At 30.7% G+C, this 23,987-nt stretch overlaps 1 protein-coding gene across 1 annotated transcript; it reads left to right on the top strand.

The window, feature by feature from the left end:
• The first annotated feature begins 2,827 nt into the window (after positions 1 to 2,827).
• LOC107443346 (facilitated trehalose transporter Tret1) lies at positions 2,828 to 23,636 on the top strand. The gene is made up of 2 exons (XM_016057189.4): positions 2,828 to 3,165; positions 21,611 to 23,636. The coding sequence occupies exons 1-2, from the start codon at positions 2,925 to 2,927 to the stop codon at positions 22,804 to 22,806; spliced, it is 1,437 nt and encodes a 478-aa protein (XP_015912675.1). The 5' UTR covers positions 2,828 to 2,924; the 3' UTR covers positions 22,807 to 23,636.
• Positions 23,637 to 23,987: the final 351 nt, after the last annotated feature.

The raw sequence follows: 23,987 nt of genomic DNA, 5'->3' as shown, positions 1-23,987 counted from the left end.
CAACCGATTTCGTTAAAATTTGTATTTTACAATGTGAAATTAAATGCTTGAAAATGACGTAAAAAATTTTTCATCTTACAATTCAATTTTTTTTCAACTATTATTCATTAAAGCAATAAAAATAATAAATATTTCCTAAAACTTATTTTTTGCCTGGAATTATTGGATAAACAAATCTCATAAATGTGTGCAAAAATGTTTCAAGTCACTTAAAAAATTTTCGGGATATGGCGAAATACGCAAAAAATTGAATTAACATCAGAGGGTCCAAACTTTGTCTCGTTCCCCTGATCAAACTATGGGGACCATATGTCCCAGATTGCGGCTACCTCTTATATTTTGGGGGTCAGAAATCCAAATCCACCGAAAAATATTTTTTTTATTTTGAAGAAGTAGGTTTTTGTGTCTGATTTCGTAACTTAAAATATCGTCTGCCCTAATTAATTAGCATATTTAAAGTCACCCCCTCGAACTGTTAAGACTGAGTCTAAGATTCGATCATTGTATCAAAAGTTATTTAGGTTGGCCCATTTATTTATTTTTCCCTTTTTACATCCTTATAAAGTTAGATGTTTACTTAAAAGAATAGTTTAGTGATCGCAGTATATATATTTTTTCAACTGGATCAAACGGAGATTATGAAAACGTAGTTAAAATTAATTTTGTATTATAACGTCATATCGTAAAAATAAATGCATCAGGAAAAAAATCACCTAAAATTTTTTTACATTATAATTCTAAACTCATAATTCTAAAATTGATTCTCAGATTTTGAAATTACTTTTAACTCACCTGTTACGATTGTAATGTATATTGCAGCTTTTGTATTGCAACGTCTCAATATGATAGGAGTAATTGGTAGAGCTCACAGACTATGGAGTCATAAGTCATATTTTATTTTATTTTATTTTATAACCGTCGTTGAACAGCCGACCCAATTTTATGGGTTTACGACTACTAATATTCAACTCCGTAGCCTTGTAATTTTGAACCCAATCCAGAAGACAAGGGAACTCCTGGATCGAGTATTGAGAGAAATTATGCCTCTGTGGAGGACTTTTTGATGGGGCTAACCCAGATTTGCGTTACATGGAGACTAAAACCACGAGAACCTCCCACTGTTAGCCTGACGGCAAGGGGACTCTAACCCATGATCCGTCTACCACTGAGGATATTTCACGTCAGCACTGTGCTCGGTGCAAGCCAGATGCGGAATTCGTATCGACCAGCCATCGCCGGGATCGAACCCGGTTCACCTCATTGAAAGGCGAACGCTCTATCCCCTGAGTCATTGCGATTCCATAAGTCATATGAAGCAAAACTTCCTATGAGAATATTTTTAATGCTTGTGTTTACATCAGCTTATCAAGTAAGTAATCACGCTTATAAATTCATTCGTCCTAATGTTACTCTATACTTTTTATGTCCATAAGCATTATAAGAATACTAGTTGTTTTGAAAACAAAATATTCTCCTATTGCAGTGTTTCCCAAAGTGTGGTACGCGTACCCTCAGGGGTACGGGAACAGTTTGGCGGGGTACGCGTTCTCAGGCGAAGCATCTTGAAAACAAAAGAAAATTTTAAAAAATTTTATTTAAAAACAAAGCTAGCCATGAAAATTTACGATTACGTATTCTGCTATTTTTGCAGTGTTAACAGTTAATAATTAGTTAACTGTTAGCTCTGCAAACAAGTTGTTGTTGTTGTTAATTTACGTCGCACTAGAGCTGCACAATGGGCTATTGGCGACGGTCTGGGAAACATCCCGGAGGATGATCCGAAGACATGCCATCACAATTTCGATCCTCTGCGGAGGGGATGGCACCCCCGCTTCGGTAGCCCGACGACCTGCGCGCGAAGTCGAGCACTCTACGGCAGCACAGTTTAGCGAGGACCAATACCGCACACCCTCGGTCCCTACGCAGACTGATCCAAGTGGTCACCCACCCGCACACTGACCGTAGCCAGTGATGCTTGACTTCGGTGATCTGCTGGGAACCGTGTCTTAACGATCAGTCCACTGCGGGACCTGCAAACAAGTAATAATTAGTTGTGATTTTTAACTTTTGTGCAATTTTTTTATAGTAAAGGTATGTAATAAATTCTACTTATTTTGATTATTTTTACAAAATATAATTTTTGTCCCTAACATAGAATATGGATATCTGGTTAGTATACTGCTATTAATTTTGTCATAAATAAACTTAATTGAGAAGTATGCATTGTTAGATATGGTATATAAAAGCATAATTTAAAGTTCTAAAGAGACAATTGTCAATAACAGTTGTTTATTTCTTTAAACTTATAGAAAATTTAAGTGAGACTATAATTTCGCTGAACACTAATAAGAGTGAATCTATTGTTTGGACCAGTCCAGCATTTCGACGCTATTCGAAACTATCAAACAGTAATTTCATTTCCTCTTTAACTCTCAAAACATATACAAATAGTATCAAATAAAAAAAGTAAATAATTGTGCATGTAAATAAGTTTAATTTAAGACAAATTGTGCATTTAAGCATAATAAATTGGCTGAAGGTTTAAAAAGAAAAGAATATAAAAAAAAGAAACAAAAATAGAGTGAGACGCAATTCGATCTTTTTTCGGTAATCCAATCCCAAATCACGCGCAAATGATAGAGAAGTAATAAATATAAAATGACAAATAAACATTTAACTTTCATAAACGCAATAAAAATACAGGCAATATATTTATTTATAAAACCCAGATTTAAATGAGTGTTGTTATTAGATTAGGAAGAAAAAGTGCGAATTTTTAAAAATATAGTGCGATAAAGTATCAGTGAAAGATAAGATAATTAGAAAAGTTATGTCACCAAACAGAAAAAAGTGAAACAAAACACAGTTGTTGGATATTTCTCATTCTATGATTTTTAAGTGATTGAATGGACATGTTTTAAAAAATGGCTGATTTCAGTAATTCCAATAACTTAACTGCTAGAAAATGTGGTTTCCCAAAAATGTATTTAGCAGCAATTGCTGCTTTATCGTTTGCAATGGCTACCGGCATGGTATGCGGTTATTCCGCATCTGCAACTGCGGACATGCAAAGATCTAGTAGTCCATTAAGGCCAGATAATGGTCAAGTAGCATGGATAGGAAGTATTATAGCTCTTGGAGCCGTACTGGGAGGCATAGTCGCCAGTAAGTACTGATTATTATTTATAAAAACATACTTTTCATATTAATTGCGGCAACAGCATTGTTGTTGAACAATTATGCCAGTTTCTAAACGTAGCCATATAATCCCTAACCTTTGCTCACGTGCCATTGGAAGATTTTAAGATGCTATCATACCACTTTGATTTGTTCTATCAAGAAAATGATTCTGTTCTCTTCGCCTTCTTAAATCTGTAGATCACAAAATGATATTATAGAATAATATATTACATAATAATTAGCGTATTACATAATAAGGCTTCTACAGTAAATTAAGTTGTTGAGCAATATGACAGAAGTATATGCGACTCTGAAAGTTATTTCTTTCTTTGATAAAATGCAAAAGAAATCAAGAATGTAAATACATTTTCATCAGCTCATTTTTAAAAGAAATTCATTTCATTGAACAAATAACCATTTAATTATCATTTTTCGTGCAGTTTATGTTTATAAATTAACAAATACTTGCCATATCCACTACCTACAGTTCGAGAATACAGTGCGATTCGCAATCAATGTCAATGTTTAGAAATCTTGCCAATAATGAAGCCCAAAAAGCATCACATACGGATTCGACGTGGCTTAGAGGAATGAGTTCTCGCCTCCCCATGAGGTAGCTTAGGTTCGAATCCTAGCAATGACTGATTCATATGAATTCCGCACCCGGCTCGCACCGACCACAATGCTGACGTAAAATATCCTCAGAGGTATTTATGGATCATGGGTTAGTGTCCCCCTGCCCTCAGGCTAACAATGGGAGGTTTTCGCTGTTTTCTTCGCCATGTAACTTAAATGCGGGTTAGTTCCATCATTAAGTCCTACACAAAGGCAAATGTCTCCCAATACTTGATCCAGAAGTTTCCTTGTCTTCAGGATTGAGTTCAGAATTACAAGGTCACGGAGTTGAACAGTAGTAGTAAACTCAATGCAGGGTCGTCTGTTCAACGACGGTTATGAAATAAAAATAAAATATAATGTAAGCTAAGAAATAAATAAAAAAACGCTATATTACATTAGCGAGGATGACAAAGTGAAAAACATCAGAACCAGTTTGATTGCTAGAAAAAAAATTGAGGTATTTCTCAAAGTCACATAGTCTTAACTCTCTTTTTTTTTTCTCCAACAATCAAACAAGTTTTGATGTCTTGACTCCCGACTTCCTCAGTAATCATTTGTTAAATTTCCATGGAGATTTTGTTTTTTCATTGATTAAATATTAATCTGAGACATTTTAAGTATATACCTTTTTCACTTCAGTTTTGACGAGGATTATAAAATATATATTAAGGGTGGTGATCACAGAACACCTTAGAAATCTAATTAAATAATTACGTACTCAAATAAATTACATTTGTAAAGTTCAGGATATTTTTTTTTAATAAATCATAAACTCATAGATCTTTTTAAATACAAAGTCATAATTTTAATATTTTAATCGTAACCGTTAACTACGTCATTTTTTAAACTCGTTTAATTAGAATCGATGTTTTATATCGTCTTGCTTATGCTGGAATTGGGTGCATCAAAGTATAAAATTTGTAAAAAAAATATGCATTTATTAGTACGTAAAATGTTGCAAGCTTTTGAATACCTACAGTAAGTTCTTTATTTCCTCAGTTATCTGTTTGTAAAATTTCACATAGAAGTTCTTCAATAGCCAAAAGAAGTTATCAAATAATTATCCAGTAACGTTCGTGAAAAAAATATCTGAGATCCTCAAAATTGATTATGAAAACCTCGTGTTTGTGATAGAACAAACAATAGGTGACAGAATTGTCTTTTGTCACATGGTTATCTAACTCGTGTTCGATACTAAAAATTGTTCCTGCTCGATTTCTAATGTAAGGAATTTGTTCTATAAAATGAAGCATCCATGTTAATCAGGCGTATTACATGTTAGTGCATTCGCTCCTAACATATAATTAAAGTGATTAGATAAAGCATAATAGTTATGAACATTGAATAAAATGATAAAGTAATCAAAAAAGTTCTATGCCAACTTTTACGTTTTACGAATTTTTTTTTTTTTTTTTTTTTTTTTTTTGGAGAAGTAATGGAATTAAAAATGAATTAAAAATCGTACACAGATATTTTTCTTTTACATTTGATCAACACTTAAAAGCTTGAGGCATAATTATTAGGCCATTTATAGATATATATTTTTTATTTATTTTCATATCAAAATATTTCTAAATGAAATTTATTATGAAAAAAATTAAGTACGAATTTATAAATTTCGAGATAAAAACATTATCTCGAAAGAAGTTGGCAACTACGTTATTGCAATTATCCCCATTATGCAAAGGTTTTAGGACTAATAAGTGGCAACACTGCTTTAGAAAAGATATGACACAGAACCGAATAATGTTACTCTTATATACCACACACCAGTTATATAGGACAGAGTAGGGTGAAACCAGGTACCTCGATTTTGGCGAAATTATTTCAGTTTTCCAGCGGACAAACTCTGAATTATACACTCTATAACAAAAAAATCGACGCACCACAAAGGAGTTGGCCGATTGAAACGAAAATTGGTGGATAGGAAGACAATGTACAGAACAGTGAATGATTAAAATTTCAGAACAATTGAATAATTTATTGCAGAAATACAGTAACAAGTTCAATAAGGTGTTGACCCGCCTCTAGCCTGGATACAAGCAGCCACACGGCGTGGTATAGACCGATAAAGCTCCCGGATGGTCTCTTGCGGTATTTCCTGCCAAATTCGATTCAATTGTCGAACGAGGTCATCAACATTCCGTGACAGATGCAATCGCCTTCCCATGATATCCCAAACATGCTCGATGGGAAAGAGATCTGGTGATCTGGCAGGCCAATGAAGAGTTTGACAAGCTTGCAAACAGTTCATAGCAACACGTGCCGTATGTGGTATGGCATTGTCCTGCTGAAAAATCAGCCCAGGGCGCTGCAAAAGGAACGGTAGCAAAACAGGTCTTAGGATGTCGTCGACGTACCGCTGTGCAGTAAGTGTACCTCTAATGACGACCAAAAGAGTTCGGCTGTCAAAGGAAATGGCACCCCAGACCATAATGCTTTGTTGAGGGCCGATGTGGCGTACAATAGTGAAGGCAGGATCCCCCCTCTGCCCTGTGCGTCTCCAAACACGTCTTCGATGATTGTCAGGACACAGTTGGAAGCGGGTTTGGTCGCTAAAGACAATACGTCCCCAGTCGGCATCATTCCAGCCATATCTGTTCAAAACATTCATGCATATGAAATTTCAAAGCAATCGGATGATTGCTTCTTGGTGCCTCGATTATTTTGTTATAGAGTGTACTTTAATAGATAAAAAGATGGATCTACCATTAAAAAAAAACATTTTTAAACTTGCATAATATTTCAAAATGAAAGTGTCTGTTTCTAAAAAAAGAGGAGAGAATGGGGTAAGATTCGCGTCAAAATTGGTTATATTTTCTTGCTGGCAAACTCAAAATTACATTTTATTAGTCAAGAAAAAGAACCTATCATATTAGAGGGTAATTGTTGATTAATTTACGGCGTTTATGCAGATAAATTTTGTTTTACTATGTCAACTTTCTAATGTTCTCTTGTTTTTTAAGCTATCCTTATTTATTGCTGCGTTGGCTCAATGGATAGAGCACTCGCCTCCCAATGAAGTAAACCGGATTCGAATCCCTAGAGTGGCTGCTTGATTCGAAGTCCACACACGGCTTGCACCGACCGCAGTGCTGGCGTAAAATATCCTCAGTGGTAGACGGATCACGGGTTATAGAGTCCCCTTGCCATCTGACTAATCGTTGGAGATTTTCGCGGTTTTCCTCTCCATGTAACGCAAATACGGGTTAGTTCCGTCAAAATGTTCTCCACGAAGACAAATTTCTCCTAATCCAGGATCCAGGAGTTCCCTTGTCTTCTGGATCGGGTTCAAAAATACATGGAAGCGGATTTGAACATTGGTAGTCGTGAACTCAAATTTGGGTCGGCTGTTCAACGACGGTTATAAAATAGAAAAAAACAATGAATGTTTTGGTTAAATCAGACAGTTTCTAGGTCAAACATTTTACCCCCATCAGACCTTCAAACCTTAGCTACCCGGTATTAACCCCTCTAATCTTACTTCAGATCTAATAAGCTTCTTTTTCCAACATCAATTAATATTTAAAGACGTCAATTAATATTTAAGCGCAGAAATGACAAAAACGCTGCCGAACTCTAACGAATCATTACTAAAGAAAGCATGACTGAAACATCGAAACCTGTTTAATTGTTGACGGAAACTAAGAAAGTAAAAATTTGGTAAAGGATAACCTTCAAGTTTTATCAGGCAATCAAACTGGTTTTATATATATATATATATATATATATATATATATATATATATATATATATATATATATATATATATATATATATATATATATATATATATATATATATATATATATATATACACTACCGGTCAAAAGTTTGCGAAAATTTTGAAATCTACGAAAAAATGGTCTAAATTCAAATGTTCATAGAACTGCGAAAAATCAGTCAAATTGCATGCAATTTTGATATGTTCTAAAGTGAATCCTCTACATTTAGTTACATATGATCAAATTGCAATACTTTGTTTTTTGCGATCTGAATCCAGCTTTTCATCATAGGTTGTTTCTATGGTGAAAAAAGTTGCTAAGTTTGAACACTTGCCAAACTTGCAAAATAAAATTTTTGTACTTTCTGTTAATGGAAAATAGTTATTTGAACCGTTCTGTGTAAGCCCTCAAAATTTCAAATTGTTTCGATTTGTTTTGACGAAGTTATAGAATTTTGAAAAACATGTGTACTTTTCTCGATTTTTGAGCATTCCACATATGCAGTCTTTTGGTCTATACCTCTTCTACCAAAGAGCTTTTTAATTTTAATGTTTTCTATATTTTCAAATAATTAATATTTATTATAAAACAAATACTCTTATTCATCATTGTTTATATTTATTGTTTATATTTATTGCTTATATGTATTAGTTTTGTTGTGATATTTTTACTTTACATTAAATTAAAATAAAAAGTTATAACAATAATTACATAAATAATTCTAAGAAAATAATATCAATAGTATGAAAAATTTGCATTTTTACTAACTATTTTATTTACAACAGGTCAAATATTTAACATATTCTTATTCGTATTTTGTAATTAAATAAATTAACATTTAAATCTTAGATTCCTCGAACCATCCACCTTTTGCTTTTATTATAGCCTTACATATGCGTGGCATTCGATCTAACAAACCATTAATCACTTCAAGTGATATAGAGTTCCATTCCTGTTGTAAAATGTCCCATAACTGATTTCGATTCGAAATATCAGAGCATCGTTTGCAAGAACAAACAAATTTTCGATGAAATGTGACATTTATGAGATATTGTTCTAATTATATTTATAATAAATTCTTTGTAATTACAATAATGAATAAGAATATTTGTTTTATAATCAATATTAATTAGTTGAAAATATAGAAAACATTAAAATTAAAAAGTTCTTTGGTAGAAGATGTATAGACCAAAAGACCTCATATGTGGAATGCTCAAAAATCGAGAAAAGTACACATGCTTTTCAAAAATCTATAACTTCGTCAAAAAAAATCAAATCGATCTGAAATTTTTAGGGCTTACATAGAACGGTTGAAATAACTATTTTCTATTAACAGAAAGTATAAAAAAAAATTTTTGCAAGTTTGGCAGGTGTTCAAACTTAACAACTTTTTTCACCAAAGAAACAACCCATGATGAAAAGCTGGATTCAGTTCACAAAAAATAAAGTATTGCAATTTGATCATATGTAACTAAATGTAGAGGGTTCACTTAAGAACATATCAAATTTTCATGCAGTTTGAATGATTTTTCGCAGTTCTATGAACTTTTAAATTTAGACCATTTTTTCGTAGATTTCAAAATTTTCGCAAACTTTTGACCGGTAGTGTATATATATATATATATATATATATATATATATATATATATATATATATATATATATATATATATATATATATATATATATATATATATATATAACACGAAGAAAATTAAGAACAGCAATAAGTTTCACTTACTGCGCATAAGCTGCAAGTAAATAGTGCTCATAAAATAAGTTCAAAATGTATAATGTATTAGTTATAATGTATAAAGTATATAAATGTATAAGTTCAAATGTATTTCACTGTTCTGCAATTTTTCCATGCTTTCTCTACATTTCGAACATTATATATATATATATATATATATATATATATATATATATAATATGTAATAACAGGGCTCCAACCCTGTTATCAGTGTTGTATTTAGCTTAAAATAATTGCAGTCATAAGCCATCAGACGTTCTAAGCAGGTTTATTTAAATATAGGCTGGTATTGCTAACAATTCACGTCCACACTCCCTATGGGAGGGGGAGTGGACAAGACTCCGGACAATCCCGGAACAGCTTATCAGGATCACATAATTATGAAAAGGACACGCAAAACAATGCGTTCTTACGTTTTATACCAACATAGATTTGAAGTAAAAAGGCACATTCGTACATTCCTTGTAACCTTACGCATTAAGGAAAATCATTTCTGCTTCCTTATATGGAATTGAAAAAGGGAACGATTCTAAAAATAACTCTTCCTTTGAAATATAAATCTATTTATATTTCAATGGTATGTTTTCAGCCTTGAATTCCCAAAATAGAATCTCTCTACGCTTATTCTTTAACAAAGACATTTTATGAAAACGAAAGAGATTTAATTCTTTTATTAATACAAAAGTATTTACTTTTTGTATTACATCCCCCCCAAAAAAAATTTTGGTGAGCCAAAAAAAATAAAAAAAATTTAGAATACTTTAAATTTAAAATTTTTAGGTTGGTACGAGTGTTTCTTTTTCCCTACTACAAACAACATCTTTTCAATTATGAGAAGAAAAAATATTATTTACAATGACGAAAATATGAAAAACATGATTATGCAATTTATCTATTTAGTAACTAAACAGAAAGAAAAATTAAACATGTTTATAAACTATTCTACTAAAATTTTCAAAAACATTTTTCACACAAAAATATACAAAATTTTTATGCAAATGAACTGGACAACAAGTGTCATTTATTCAGAATTTAAGATTCTGTGTGGTAAAAAATACTTTTTTACTTGATGAAATATAACTATTCTACTAAAATTTTCAAAAAAAAATTTTTTTCACACAAAAATATACAAAATTTTTATGCAAAACGAACTGGACAACAAGTGTCATTTATTTCGAATTTAATTTCAACATTTGTGGTTTGTGATATTTCCTAAGCTTTGATACATGTACTTTTTCAAAATTTTGTTTACTTGAATTTCTTATCATCTATTTTGTTTTTGTAATCAGTTTCTTGGTCATTCTCTCCTTTTCCTATTTTCCTTTTATTTTTTGTTTTTGTTACCCTTTACATATTTTTTCGTCGATATTAACCTGATAATGAACGCATCCATTACCTAGATCTATCTTCGAAACATTTGAACTTTTTGGACATTCTTTCTTTCTATTTTTTGATGTTTACTTTTACTGAAACATCCTTAACATTCATTTTTTCGATGCTTACTTTTTTTGAATCATCATTCTTTTCTTTTTTCGATGTTTACTTTTATTGAAACATCCTTCTTTTCTTTTTTCGATGTTTACTTTTTTTGAAACATCTTTTTCACCATTTTTAACCTTAACATTTTGAGAATTCTGCTGTTTACTGTGCAAAGATAAGTTGTCACTTTTAGAATTAGCAGAGATGATCAGTCTCTTACCAAATAGAGTAACAACTGGCCCGACACAATCAATAAACAAACAAAAATCCCTGCAAGTCTACAACCCTACTAAAGCATATGGTAAATCAGTATCAAGTAAAAAAAACTTAACTGAGTTAAAAACGTGGCCTATCGTAATAAGGGAGTCTCACAAATTTTGTTAAGTGTTAACTGTCCTTTTGTTTGGGTTTCACATTTTTTAAAATAGGAGTTTTTAGTTTTGACCAAGTCCGAAAAAGTAAAAGTATTACACTTTCTTTCATTTTGTTTGAAACTCTTCATTGTTAGGTTCAAAAGATAAGTTTTGAAAAATTTAATTTTTTATGAGGTTAAATCTTGAAAAATCATTAGTAAACAAAAGTTTAAAAAAAATCTTAATTTTGTTTGCCGTCACTAATTTAATTGACGTTTGAACCATACATTTTTTTTTCCAAAAAAAACCATTTTAAATGCACTAAAGACCAATATTATATCATAATTTAAAAAAAAAACAATATAAACACTAGAAATGCAATCTAATCATTAATAATATACTATTCCATTATTCAGAATAAAATATTTAGATTACTACTCATATCTAATATTACTAAAATTTTTAATCACAACATTGAGAAAGAAAATAAAAATGAGAGAGTAAAAAAAAAAAATATATCTACAGTCAATCCTTTTCATTTGTCACTTTTTTTTTGACCTTCATCCATTTTTCGTTGACGAGAGAAAAAAAAAATCACTTTTTTTTTCTTTTTTCGCGCACTTAAATCGTAGCAATTCATGAATAAGATTCGCGCACATTCTTTTTTGTTTTCACAACTTGAGCACACACAACTTGAGGATCACTCGGTGTCGAACCACTACCATGGTTGATGTTTCTTCATACTTAGAGGCACTATGGAACTGTAGGGTCATCGGATGGGATACTTTCACCGGTTTCAGTACATCAGCATGTCAGGCGCGACGAGGTACAAGTAGTACGGGTGGAAAATCGCCATCCTTCCTTCAACGTTTTTTTCACTGCCGATTTTTTTCTCCTCCGGGGGTGATGGAAAATTTCAACGTAGCAGTCAGTCAGACTACTTTACGAGATAAAAATGGGTAAACTTCCTCCGCAAGAAGCAACTATCCTGGCGTCTTGTAATAACAGGGCTCCAACCCTGTTATCAGTGTTGTATTTAGCTTAAAATAATTGCAGTCATAAGCCATCAGACGTTCTAAACAGGTTTATTTAAATATAGATTGGTATTGCTAACAATTCACGTCCACACTCCCTATGGGAGGCGGAGTGGACAAGACTCCGGACAATCCCGGAACAGCTTATCAGGATCACATAATTATGAAAAGGACACGCAAAACAATGCGTTCTTGCGTTTTATACCAACATAGATTTGAAGTAAAAAGACACATTCGTACATTCCTTGTAACCTTACGCATTAAGGAAAATCATTTCTGCTTCCTTATATGGAATTGAAAAAGGGAACAATTCTAAAAATAACTCTTCCTTTGAAATATAAATCTATTTATATTTCAATGGTATGTTTTCAGCCTTGAATTCCCAAAATAGAATCTCTCTACGCTTATTCTTTAACAAAGACATTTTTTGAAAACGAAAGAGATTTAATTCTTTTATTAATACAAAAGTATTTACTTTTTGTATTACATATATATATATATATATATATATATATATATATATATATATATATATATATATATATATATATATATATGTAATAACAGGGCTCCAACCCTGTTATCAGTGTTGTATTTAGCTTGAAATAATTGCAGTCATAAGCCATCAGACGTTCTAAACAGGTTTATTAAATGTAGACTGGTATTGCTACAGTTGACGTCCAAGCTCCCTACGGGAGGGGAATGGACAAGACTCCGGACAATTCCGGCACAGCTTATCAGGATCACATTATGATGAAAAGGACACGCAAAACTATGCGCTCTTAGGTTTTATACCAACATAGATTTTAGGTAAAAAGGCACACTGTCGTACATTCCTTGTAACCTTACGCATTAAGGAAAATCATTTCTGCTTCCTTATATGGAAGTGAACGAGGGAACGATTCTAAAAATAACTCTTCCCTTGAAATATAAATCTATTTATATTTCAATGGTATGTTTTCAGCCTTGAATTCCCAAAATAGAATCTCTCTACGCTTATTCTTTAACAAAGACATTTTATGAAAACGAAAGAGATTTAATTCTTTTATTAATACAAAAGTATTTAATTTTTGTATTACATCCCCCCCAAAAAAAATTTTTGGTGAGCCAAAATAAAAAAACTTAGAATACTTTAAATTTAAAATTTTTAGGTTGGTACGATTGTTCCTTTTTCCTTACTACAAACAACATTTTTTCAATTATGAGAAGAAAAATATTATTTACAATGACAAAAATATAAAAAACATGATTATGCAAATTATCTGTTTAGTCAATTAAACAGAAAGAAAAATGAAATATTTACATAACTAATCTACTAAAATTTTCACACAAAAATATACAAAATTTTTATGCAAAACGAACTGGACAACAAGTGTCATTTATTCATGATTTAATTTCAACATTTGTGGATTGTGATATTTCCTAAGCTTTGAAATATGTACTATTTCAAAATTTTGTTTACTCAACATATTCTTTTTATTTATTTTGTAATTAGTTTCTGAAATTTTTTGAAGAATTTTATACGGTCCACTAAAAGGAGGTGACAACTTCCTCGTATTAGGATAAGTAAATTCTTCAAACATAACTAATTCATCAGTTTTAAAATCTATATCTAAAAATCTAGGATCATAATAGATTTTATTTCTTTCATGATATTCTTTAGTTCTTCGAATTGCTATTTTTTTAGCTTCCTCAACAGGTGGATAGATTTTTTCCTTTAAGGGATTTTCATAGGGGAGTCTACCATGCATGAGGTATGCAGGTGGAAATTTTGTTACAGAATGGGGAGTTAAGTTATAAGTATTAACTATATCTTTTAACATAGTAGGCCAGGGAGTTTTAGTAGGTTTTTCATTGATTTTACATTTTAAACTCGTAATTATTGTTTGACCAAGGCGTTCTACCTTGCCATTAGACTGCGGATGATGTGCAGTTGTCAATAATTGTTGAATTTTATTATGCTTCAAAAATTTTTTAAAATGAGAAGAAGTAAAGGCAGCGTTTCTATCACTCAACAAGGATTTAGGAATTTGATTTTGAAAAATTTGATGTAAAAAATTTGTATAGGTTTCTGAGCTAATGGATTTTGATGCAAAAGCCCAAATGTATCTTGTGAGGTGGTCAATAATTAAAGTTAAATATTTTTTTGTTGAATTATAGTAATTCAATCCACCAACACTATCTATTGCTAGCAAGTCAAATGACTGATTAACAGGGGGTAAGGATTGTAATAATCCAAATCTTTTTTGTCGCGGTTTTTTATTTAATTGGCACGTATGACAATGTCTACAAAATTTTGTTATATCTGAAGTTATGTTATTCCAATAATAAACAGGGGTTATTAAGTTAATCATTTTCTGAACTCCTGGATGATTAAATTTATCATGAGCACTATGCAGAAGTTTTAATCTTAACGAAAATGGAACAACTATTTTAGTAAAATTTTTCTTACGTACACACAATACATTATTGATATCAACAAATTTACCTTGTAAGTTATCTTTCCTTTGAGCTTCAACAATTTCATCCAATTTTAACAAATGTGAAACATGAACATTATTATTGTTACAATTAATTTTGACAAGTGAATGTGTTGCATCTCTCGAAAGCCAATCTGCTTCAAAATTAGTAGAACCTTTTGTGTATTTAATATCATATTCATACATACTTAACAATAATGACCATCTAAATAATCTACCTTTTAAATTTTTAAAATTTTTTAGCCAAACTAAAGCAGCATGGTCAGTATGTATGGTGAATTTTTGGCCAAAAAGATAATGGTGGAATTTATTTAAAGAATCTACAATAGCAAGACATTCAAGTTCTGTAATTGCATAGTTTTTTTCATAGTCCCTTAAGGAACGAGAATGAAAAGCTACAGGATGCAATACACCACATTCATCTGTCTGTTTTAACACAGCACCAATTCCAACTAACGATGCATCAACAAAAAGATGACATTCATGATTAGGATTATAAATTTTCAAAATTGGTTTACAAATAATAGCATTTTTTAAAAGTTCAAAAGATTGTTGACATTTTTCTGACCACACCCATTTTACATCTTTCTTTAACAAGTTATTCAAAGGATGTCGAATACTTGCATAACTATCAATAAATTTATTGTAAACATTTATTGATCCAAGAAATCTTTGCAATGATTTTACATTTTTAGGGGGCAATAATTTTTTAATAACCTCAATATTATGGTTATCGGGTGACACAATTCCATTGCTAATTTCATATCCTAAAAATTCTATTTGTTTTTGCAAAAATGAACATTTTGAAAGTTTTAATTTTAAGTTTTCTTGTTTACAAATATCAAAAATCTTTTTAAGATGGGTTAAATGTTCATCATAAGAATTAGAAAATATAATGATATCATCAAAGTAGTTTGTAGCAAATTTAATTTTATGTTTATTTAAAATTCTACGAATTGTACGTTGAAAGATGCTTGGCGCATTCTTCCAGCCAAAAGGTAATCTTAAGTATTCAAATAGACCATTGTGAGTAGCGAATGCTAATTTCTCAGTGTCATCAGGATGAATACGAACATGATGATATCCCTGTGATAAATCTATTTTAGAATAATAACAACTATTAGATAATTTTTCAATTAAAGACTGTATTAAAGGTAGAGGTTCAGAATCTGTTTTTGTAATTTGATTTAATTTTCTAAAGTCAACACATAAACGACTCTTTTTATTTTCATCTTTTTTAAAGACTAAAGTTACAGGGGCAGCATAAGGGGATGAACTTTCTTTTATAATGTTATTTTTTAACAATTCTTCTGTTTGTAAATCAATTTCCTGTTGTTGTTTTGGGGATGTTTTGTAAGGCCTTAGAGATATAGGTAAATCTGATGTTAACCTGACTCTTTGCGGCTCGATTCTGATTTCTCCTACGTCATGTTTATGTTTAGCAAAAATATCATCATAACTTTTTAAAATTTCTTTTAAGTCCACATTTTCTATCTCGCTTTCATTTTTTATTTTTTCGTCGATATTAACCTGATAATGTATGCATCCATTACCTAGATCTATCTTCGAATCATTTGAAAATTTTGGACATTTTTTCTTTTTCCTATTTGTCCTTTTCCTTTTATTTTTGTTACCCTTTACATTATTTTTTTCAATGTTAACTTTAACTGAAACATCTTCAACTTTTATTTTTTCAACATTTTTAACTTTAACATTTTGAGAATTTTGTTGTCTAATGTGCAAAGATAAGTTGTCACTGTTAGAATTAGCAGAGGTGATCAATCTCTTACCAAATTGAGTAACAACTGGCCCGACACAATCAATAAACAAACAAAACTCTTTGCAAGTCTGCAACCCAAGTAAAGCATATGGTAAATCAGTATCAATTACAAAAAACTTAACTGACTTAACAATTTTGCCTAATTTAAGGGGAAACTCACAAATTTTGTTAAGTGTTAGTTGACCTTTCGTTTGGGTAACATTTAATTCCTCACATTTTTTAATAGGAATATTCAATTTTAACACCAAATCTTTTGGTATTACATTCAATGTTGACCCGGTATCAACATTCAACAATATCTCTTTGTTAACTTTTTCATTTTTATTTTGTTTTGGACGTCCCTTTAGGTATTTATTTTCCACTTTACCTCCATTTAGGTATTCATTTTTAACTATATATCCATTTTCAACTTTATATCCGGATATTATTAATTGCTATTGATTATTTGTCATATTTTGAACGTTCATTTCAACAACATTGCTAGGGTTGTTTACACACGAGGAGCCCATGTGAAATTGATTCAAAAGTCCTTTCTTTGAGCAATATTTACATTGATTCAATGGGTTCTCCTGTGTAGTATGATGTATTTTGGGTTTTGTCACATTCGGGGTTACACTTTTATTTTTAGGACAAGCCGGGGCTTTATGTCCTGGTGCATTACATTTATAGCACTTTATGTCATATTTTGGGTTTTCCATTTTTTTCATAAATGGTCCCTTATTATTTTGAAATTTATTTTTGTCTAAGTCACTTTTAATTTTTTCATAAATTCTAAGTTTTTGTTTAAATTCAAAAAGATTATTGGCTCCATAAAGAATTGATTTATTATTTGTTTGGTCTGGTATTCCCTGAATTATGTAAGTGATTAGAGCTAAGTCATCAATATCACTTTGAGTTGAAATTTCTTTCATTTTTAGGAAATATTCTTGAAGTGTTTCATTATACCTTTGCTTTCTTTTTTGCAACATTGCATGTACTTCTGCACTATTACAACTAAGTCCGAATTCTTCAAACAAAAGATTTTTTAATTTTTCATAAGAATTTAAATGAGTTTCACTTCTAATTAAAGTTAATGCATTTCCCTTCAAACATCTTTTAGCAAATAAAAATTTTTGCATATCAGACAATTTAAATAAGGTAGCATGAGTTTCAAAATTTTCAAACCAAGAATTTATATTTTCGTGTTTTTCTCCTTTAAAAATAGGAGTAACTGCTTCAACATCAGCGAAATTAACTATTAATTTAGTTTCAGGTTCTCTATTATTTAAATCATTACTAGAATTTTGACTATAGGATGCCATATCTTTATCAGTATAAACATGAGTTTGTATTTCTTTATCAACATACATTTTAGTATTTAAACTAGCTTGTGTAAATTGACTTACACAATTTTTAATTGGTAAATGTGATTCAAAATCCGTTTGAGTTTGTTTAAATTGAAATTGTTTAGTTTCCTCCTCATCTTCAGAGGGATTTTCAATTACTAAAGAATTTTTTAAAAAATTGAAATCGCATAAACAAGTTAAGATGTGTTTGGCAATTTCATCTTTATTTCCTTCACTGGAAATATTTAAAATGTCTGAAATTTTGACTAAGTCCGAAAAATTGAAAGTATTACAAATTTCTTGTAGTTTGTTTGAAAATTCTTCATCGTTTGGTTCAAAAGAAAATTCAGAAAAATTTAAAATTTTGTTACGGTTTAATCTAGAAAAATCATTTGGAAACAGAAGTTTAAATAATAACTTAATTTTGTTTGCCGTCACTAATTTAATTGACGTTTGAATCACATTTATTTCCTTTAAAAACATTTTAGATGCACGATAAATACAATACTATATCATAATATTATATATAAAAAAAATATATAAACACAAGAAATACAATCTAACTCTGTATAATGTTCTATTCCATTATTCAAAATAAAATATTTAAATTACTACTCATATCTAATATTACTAAAATATTCAATCATAACATTGAGAAAAAAAAATGAGAGAAAAAAAAATATATCTACAGTAAATCCTTTCCATTCACACTTTCTTTTGACCTTCATCTATTTTTCTTTGATGAGAGACACAAAATATATCACTTTTTAATTCACAACTTGAGTAGTAAGAATTGTAGGATCACTCGGTGTCGAATCACTACCATGTTTGATGTTTCTTCCAACTTTGTGGCACTATGGAATTGTAGGGTCATCGGATGGGATACTTTCACTGGTTTCAGGGGGACACTCTCCAGCATTCCAGGCGCGACGAGGTACCAGTAGTACGGGTGGAAAATCGCCATCCTTCCTTCCTTCAACGTTTTTTTCACTGCCGATTTTTTTCTCCTCCGGGGGTTGATGGAAAATTTCAACGTAGCAGTCACAGCCGGTCAAAGATTTCCTCAGCAAGCAACTATGCTGTCGGCTTGTAATAACAGGGCTCCAACCCTGTTATTAGTGTTGTATTTAGCTTGAAATAATTGCAGTCATAAGCCATCAGACGTTCTAAACAGGTTTATTAAATGTAGACTGGTATTGCTACAGTTGACGTCCAAGCTCCCTACGGGAGGGGAATGGACAAGACTCCGGACAATTCCGGCACAGCTTATCAGGATCACATTATGATGAAAAGGACACGCAAAACTATGCGCTCTTAGGTTTTATACCAACATAGATTTTAGGTAAAAAGGCACACTGTCGTACATTCCTTGTAACCTTACGCATTAAGGAAAATCATTTCTGCTTCCTTATATGGAAGTGAACGAGGGAACGATTCTAAAAATAACTCTTCCCTTGAAATATAAATCTATTTATATTTCAATGGTATGTTTTCAGCCTTGAATTCCCAAAATAGAATCTCTCTACGCTTATTCTTTAACAAAGACATTTTATGAAAACGAAAGAGATTTAATTCTTTTATTAATACAAAAGTATTTAATTTTTGTATTACATATATATATATATATATATATATATATATATATATATATATATATATATAAATATATATATATATATATATATATATATATATATATATATATATATATATATATATATATATATATATATGAAATATTTCTTGTTTTGGCTTTTCATCATGAAAATTACATTTAAAAATTAAACATAATAGTTTTTTTATTTATTTTTTTTTTCGCCAAGAAATTTTACCGCTGACAGAAACATAAAATAAGAAGAACACAAAAATAAAAAGAACATAAGAATAAAATAAGTTTTAGCTAGTCGATTATGTTTTCCTTCGAACTCCCAATTCATTCTAACTTTTGGCTATAAAAAGTTCTCTTGTAGTTCAGTAACAAATCTAGAGAATTAAACTGAGTAAAATCGTTGATTTATTTATTTTTAAGACATTTGATGATAACAGATACGGTGAGTTCTACGTTAAACTGACAGTTTTCAAAAATTTATAACAGAGAAACAGCTCATGTTAATAAAAAAAAATAATAAAACAACAAAATATTTTCAACAAATTAATGATAAAACAAATTTATGATTAGATTTACACAGAGTTCCCGTTTTTAGTTCAAACATTTTTCGAGAGATGGCGCTGAATATGGAAAACGTATGAACCTAAGAAAAATAAATGAAAATGGCATCTATTTTTTTCTTAAATATTTTAATTAATAAAAATCACATTATAATATTCTTGAACTATTGGCCATCACCTGCAATCACATGTCGCAATGTGACATGCTGTCATGGGATTTTTAAATACTTTTCTTTGATTTATAGGTTTATTAACTGCAACACCATCCATTGAAATCAGTTTGAATTAAAATCTGGAATTCAAAGAGGAAATTTAAACCTTGTCAAATGAATTAATTTCTTGCAAGAAACTTTTTTTAAATTTCTCTCTTTCTCATAACCTTTTTCCAAACATAAACTTTTGAAAAACATCTGTCTAACTTATACCAGGAATATTGAGGCAGCTTGCTTCATAAACATGTCTTCGGAACTGTCTTCAAATTTCCGTAGTTGTCCTCAAAACATTAAAATTCTTTGAGAACAGAAAATGTCCTCAACTTTTAACACATTTGTCTTCTAATGTGCTTGGATTTCTCCAAAAACTTTTCCTCTTTTTTTTTTGCAGTAAAGTATCAAAAAGATCAAAAGTGAGCCGGTGGTTTTTATTAAGATAATTTTGTTCCATAGAGAATGCAAGCGAAAAGCAAAAAAGCACCATACTGAAACTAACTGTTGAAAACTCCATAGTCATCTGAAAATAATCTCAGCAAAAAAATATAAAAAATTGAAATAAGTATGTACTCAATCATTTTACATGAGTTAAACAAATACAGAATATCAAATGCTGCTTCAAAACTATACTTAGAAATAAAATCAAAATTGATAACTAATATCAGGTTCTGCACCTGATATTAGTTATCAATAAATTAAAAAAAAAATAATTGCTGCACTTTTAAATTCATGTTTTTTTATAATTATATGGTTATCTTCGAATCGTAAAATCTTAAGTGAAACTCCGCTGGTTTGTCGTCAAATCATGGTTTAGAAATTTGATCACCATACTCCTGACATTAACGAAATATTTTAGCAAACTTATCATGCATATCATATAGTAATTGAAAAATGAAATTAAATTAAATAATATTATAACTAATGATTAATTAATAATTATTATAATGGCAAATTAATTAATAATTACTTAATAATTTTTATAATTAAAAATTAATAAATAATTATTATAATTAATATAATAAATGTGTAATTAATAATTACATCATCATCATCATAGTTGACCAGACAGCCCAATGTAAGCCAATGCCTTCCTCTGAAGATTTCTCTATGACGACTTCCGATCTATCTTTGATCTCCAATTCTTTTCATTAATTGCAGGAAAATCAGACTCCTCTGAGTCATACCATCTCAACTGCTATCTTCCCCGCTTTCTTGTTCCAGTGGATTTAAAAAGCAGTATCTTTTTTATTGTATTGTCATCACTCATTCGAATCGCATGGGCCATCCAATTCATTCTATTTATTTTTATGTATTTAATAATATCAGGTTGTTTATAAATCTTGTACAGTTCGAAGTGTAATCTTCTTCCCCGGGTATTGTTTTTTTATAATTATAATTATACATTATTATAATTAATTATAATAATTATACTTAATAATTATTATAATTAATAAATAATTAAATAATTGAAGCAAATGAAATAATATCATATTTCTTATTTTCAGGCTTTCTAGGCAATCGATTTGGTCGAAAAGGAACTCTTATGCTGAACTCTATTCCATTCATGCTAGGATGGGGATTCATTGCGTATGCTGACCATTTTGTCTACGTTTATCTTGGTCGTTTCATCACAGGAATGTGCGTCGGTATAACATGTGTCACAATTCCTCCATACTTAATTGAGATATCTACACCGAACGTACGTGGATTACTTGGAGCATCCTTTCAACTATTCATAGTTACTGGCGTCCTTATTGTTAATGCTCTTGGTATATTTTTGTCTTGGGAATGGCTGTGCGTGCCTTCAGCAGTACTTGTAGTTGTAGCAATAGTTGGAATGGCATTTGTACCAGAATCCCCACGTTGGCTTATTGGAAAAGGTGGATACCAAGAAGCAGTTGCAGCTATAAATTTTTTGCAAGGGGACACTGTCGATGCATCAGCAGAATGCGTCTCTATTGATGAAGATATGCGTCTCCAACCGAAAGGATCTATATCTCTTAAAGAAATTAAAAAGCCAGAGTTCATAATTCCAGCATTGTTATCCTTTTCGTTAGTATTTTTCCAGCAAACCACGGGATCCAATGCCGTTCTATTTTATACTGTTGAAATATTTAATGCGACACAAAGCTCTATTGATCCTAATGAAGGAACCGTGATAGTTGACGCTGTTTTAGTTGTAGCTACGGCAATTAGTAGTGTTTTGATGGACCGATGCGGTCGGAAGTTGCTACTGATGATTTCGGGTATGGGTATGGCTATCAGTTTATTCATATTCGGTACTTATGATTATTTGAGTATATCAAACGCATCAATGAAATCAGACTATGGATGGATACCTCTTGCTGCCCTTATAGTATACATTTCTGCATTTTCTATAGGGTTTGGACCAATTCCTTGGCTTATGATGGCAGAAATGACGTCAGTGCGAAGTCGAAGTTTAATTTGTGGAGCAGCTACAGCAATATGTTGGCTTTTTGTATTTATTATAACAAAAACATTTCAAGGTTTGACAATATCCATACACGATTATGGTGTCTATTTCTTATATGCCTCTTTTTCTGTTTTGTCGTGTATATTTACTTATTTTTGCCTACCAGAGACAAAAGGAATAACGGTAGAAGAAATACAGCAACAATTTGCTAACGTAAGAAAAGATGATAGTAAAAAAGATTTAGTAACAGTAAAAGAACTGTGCTAGTTATTTATATCCCAATGTAGATAAATAATAATAAAACTTCAAAAATAATGTATTTTAATGAGATTAAGAGACTTTTCAAGCAATAATTAAAATGACATTTACTCGATACTGAAGTTGTGAAGGCTGGCAAAGGACACTTTTTTTTATTACAGTGTAATACAAAGATAAATTTGTGATGAATGCAGTCTTGTGTTAAGCTCTATAGCAAGTGGAAGGAGAAAAATAGTATTCCTATTCTTATGCGGCATCGTACAGCAGATTATGAAGGCAAATTGTAATGTGATCAACGAATCCGAACAGGTCAACAAATTTCTTCGTCGGGTAGAAGAGGTTACATTGTCCTGCTAAGCTACATCTGTCTAAGTAGCTCTTTTCAGTTTTTAAGCTACCAACAACCAACCAAAAGGAATTTGGAAACCAAAATGTTAATCACTATCTCAATATCAAAAATTGGCGCTTGATCTGGCATTGTGTACCTGACTAATGATACTGAAAAAAGAATTGTTGAGCAAATTTCTTGTCCGATTCTAGGTCTTACTTGAATGTTAAACATTACAACTATTCTCATCAGTAAAAGAACAATGGAGCTCGTCGAATCATAAAACTTGAAATAAACATAAAAATCATAAACATAAAAATAAATGGACAAACTGTAGTGGCTAGAAGATATTTAAATGCAATGGATGCATATTCAAAGTATAAAAAAATGTTTCATTGTGCTATTTAATTTTTTTTTCACTTCCATCACTGTATTTATTTACTTATACATGTTTCATCATGTGACAATCATCACATTTGTTTTCGTATTAAATAAAAATTTAAAACCTTGACTAATTTTTTGTTTATGCGCCAAACATGTAACTTAAGCAAAATATTAAGATTGTAATTTTTAATGATTTTTTTAATATAGAGCATCTTTTCAAATTATATACTTTTCATATTATGTTCATTTTTATTTATAAACTGTGCCTATGAATGTAATATATTTTATCCGTTTTTATCATGGATTTTTTATTCCTATGTGTGGAATAGCTTTAATAAATTTGAAAGTTACCCAACTTTTAATGAAAGTGTTTGTTATTGATGATCGACATGGGCTACAGGTGGCGTAGATCAGAGCTCTCTATCTATGGCAATAGTTCGTCTGCTTTCACCATTAGCGTGTGAAGAGTCATACGGGA

Source organism: Parasteatoda tepidariorum, chromosome 12 (genome assembly GCF_982258835.1).
Source record: "Parasteatoda tepidariorum strain Cologne lab strain chromosome 12, Ptep-v5.0, whole genome shotgun sequence".
NCBI lineage: Eukaryota > Metazoa > Arthropoda > Arachnida > Araneae > Theridiidae > Parasteatoda > Parasteatoda tepidariorum.
This window is presented reverse-complemented; position numbering and strand designations above follow the sequence as displayed.

What these genes read in the sequence shown, in the direction of transcription:
- LOC107443346 (XM_016057189.4), top strand. Translation starts at nt 2,925, where the DNA reads ATGGCTGATTTCAGTAATTCCAATAACTTAACTGCTAGAAAATGTGGT. An exon ending in ACTGGGAGGCATAGTCGCCA is followed by an intron (nt 3,166 to 21,610) that starts GTAAGTACTGAT and finishes TCTTATTTTCAG; the next exon opens with GCTTTCTAGGCAATCGATTT.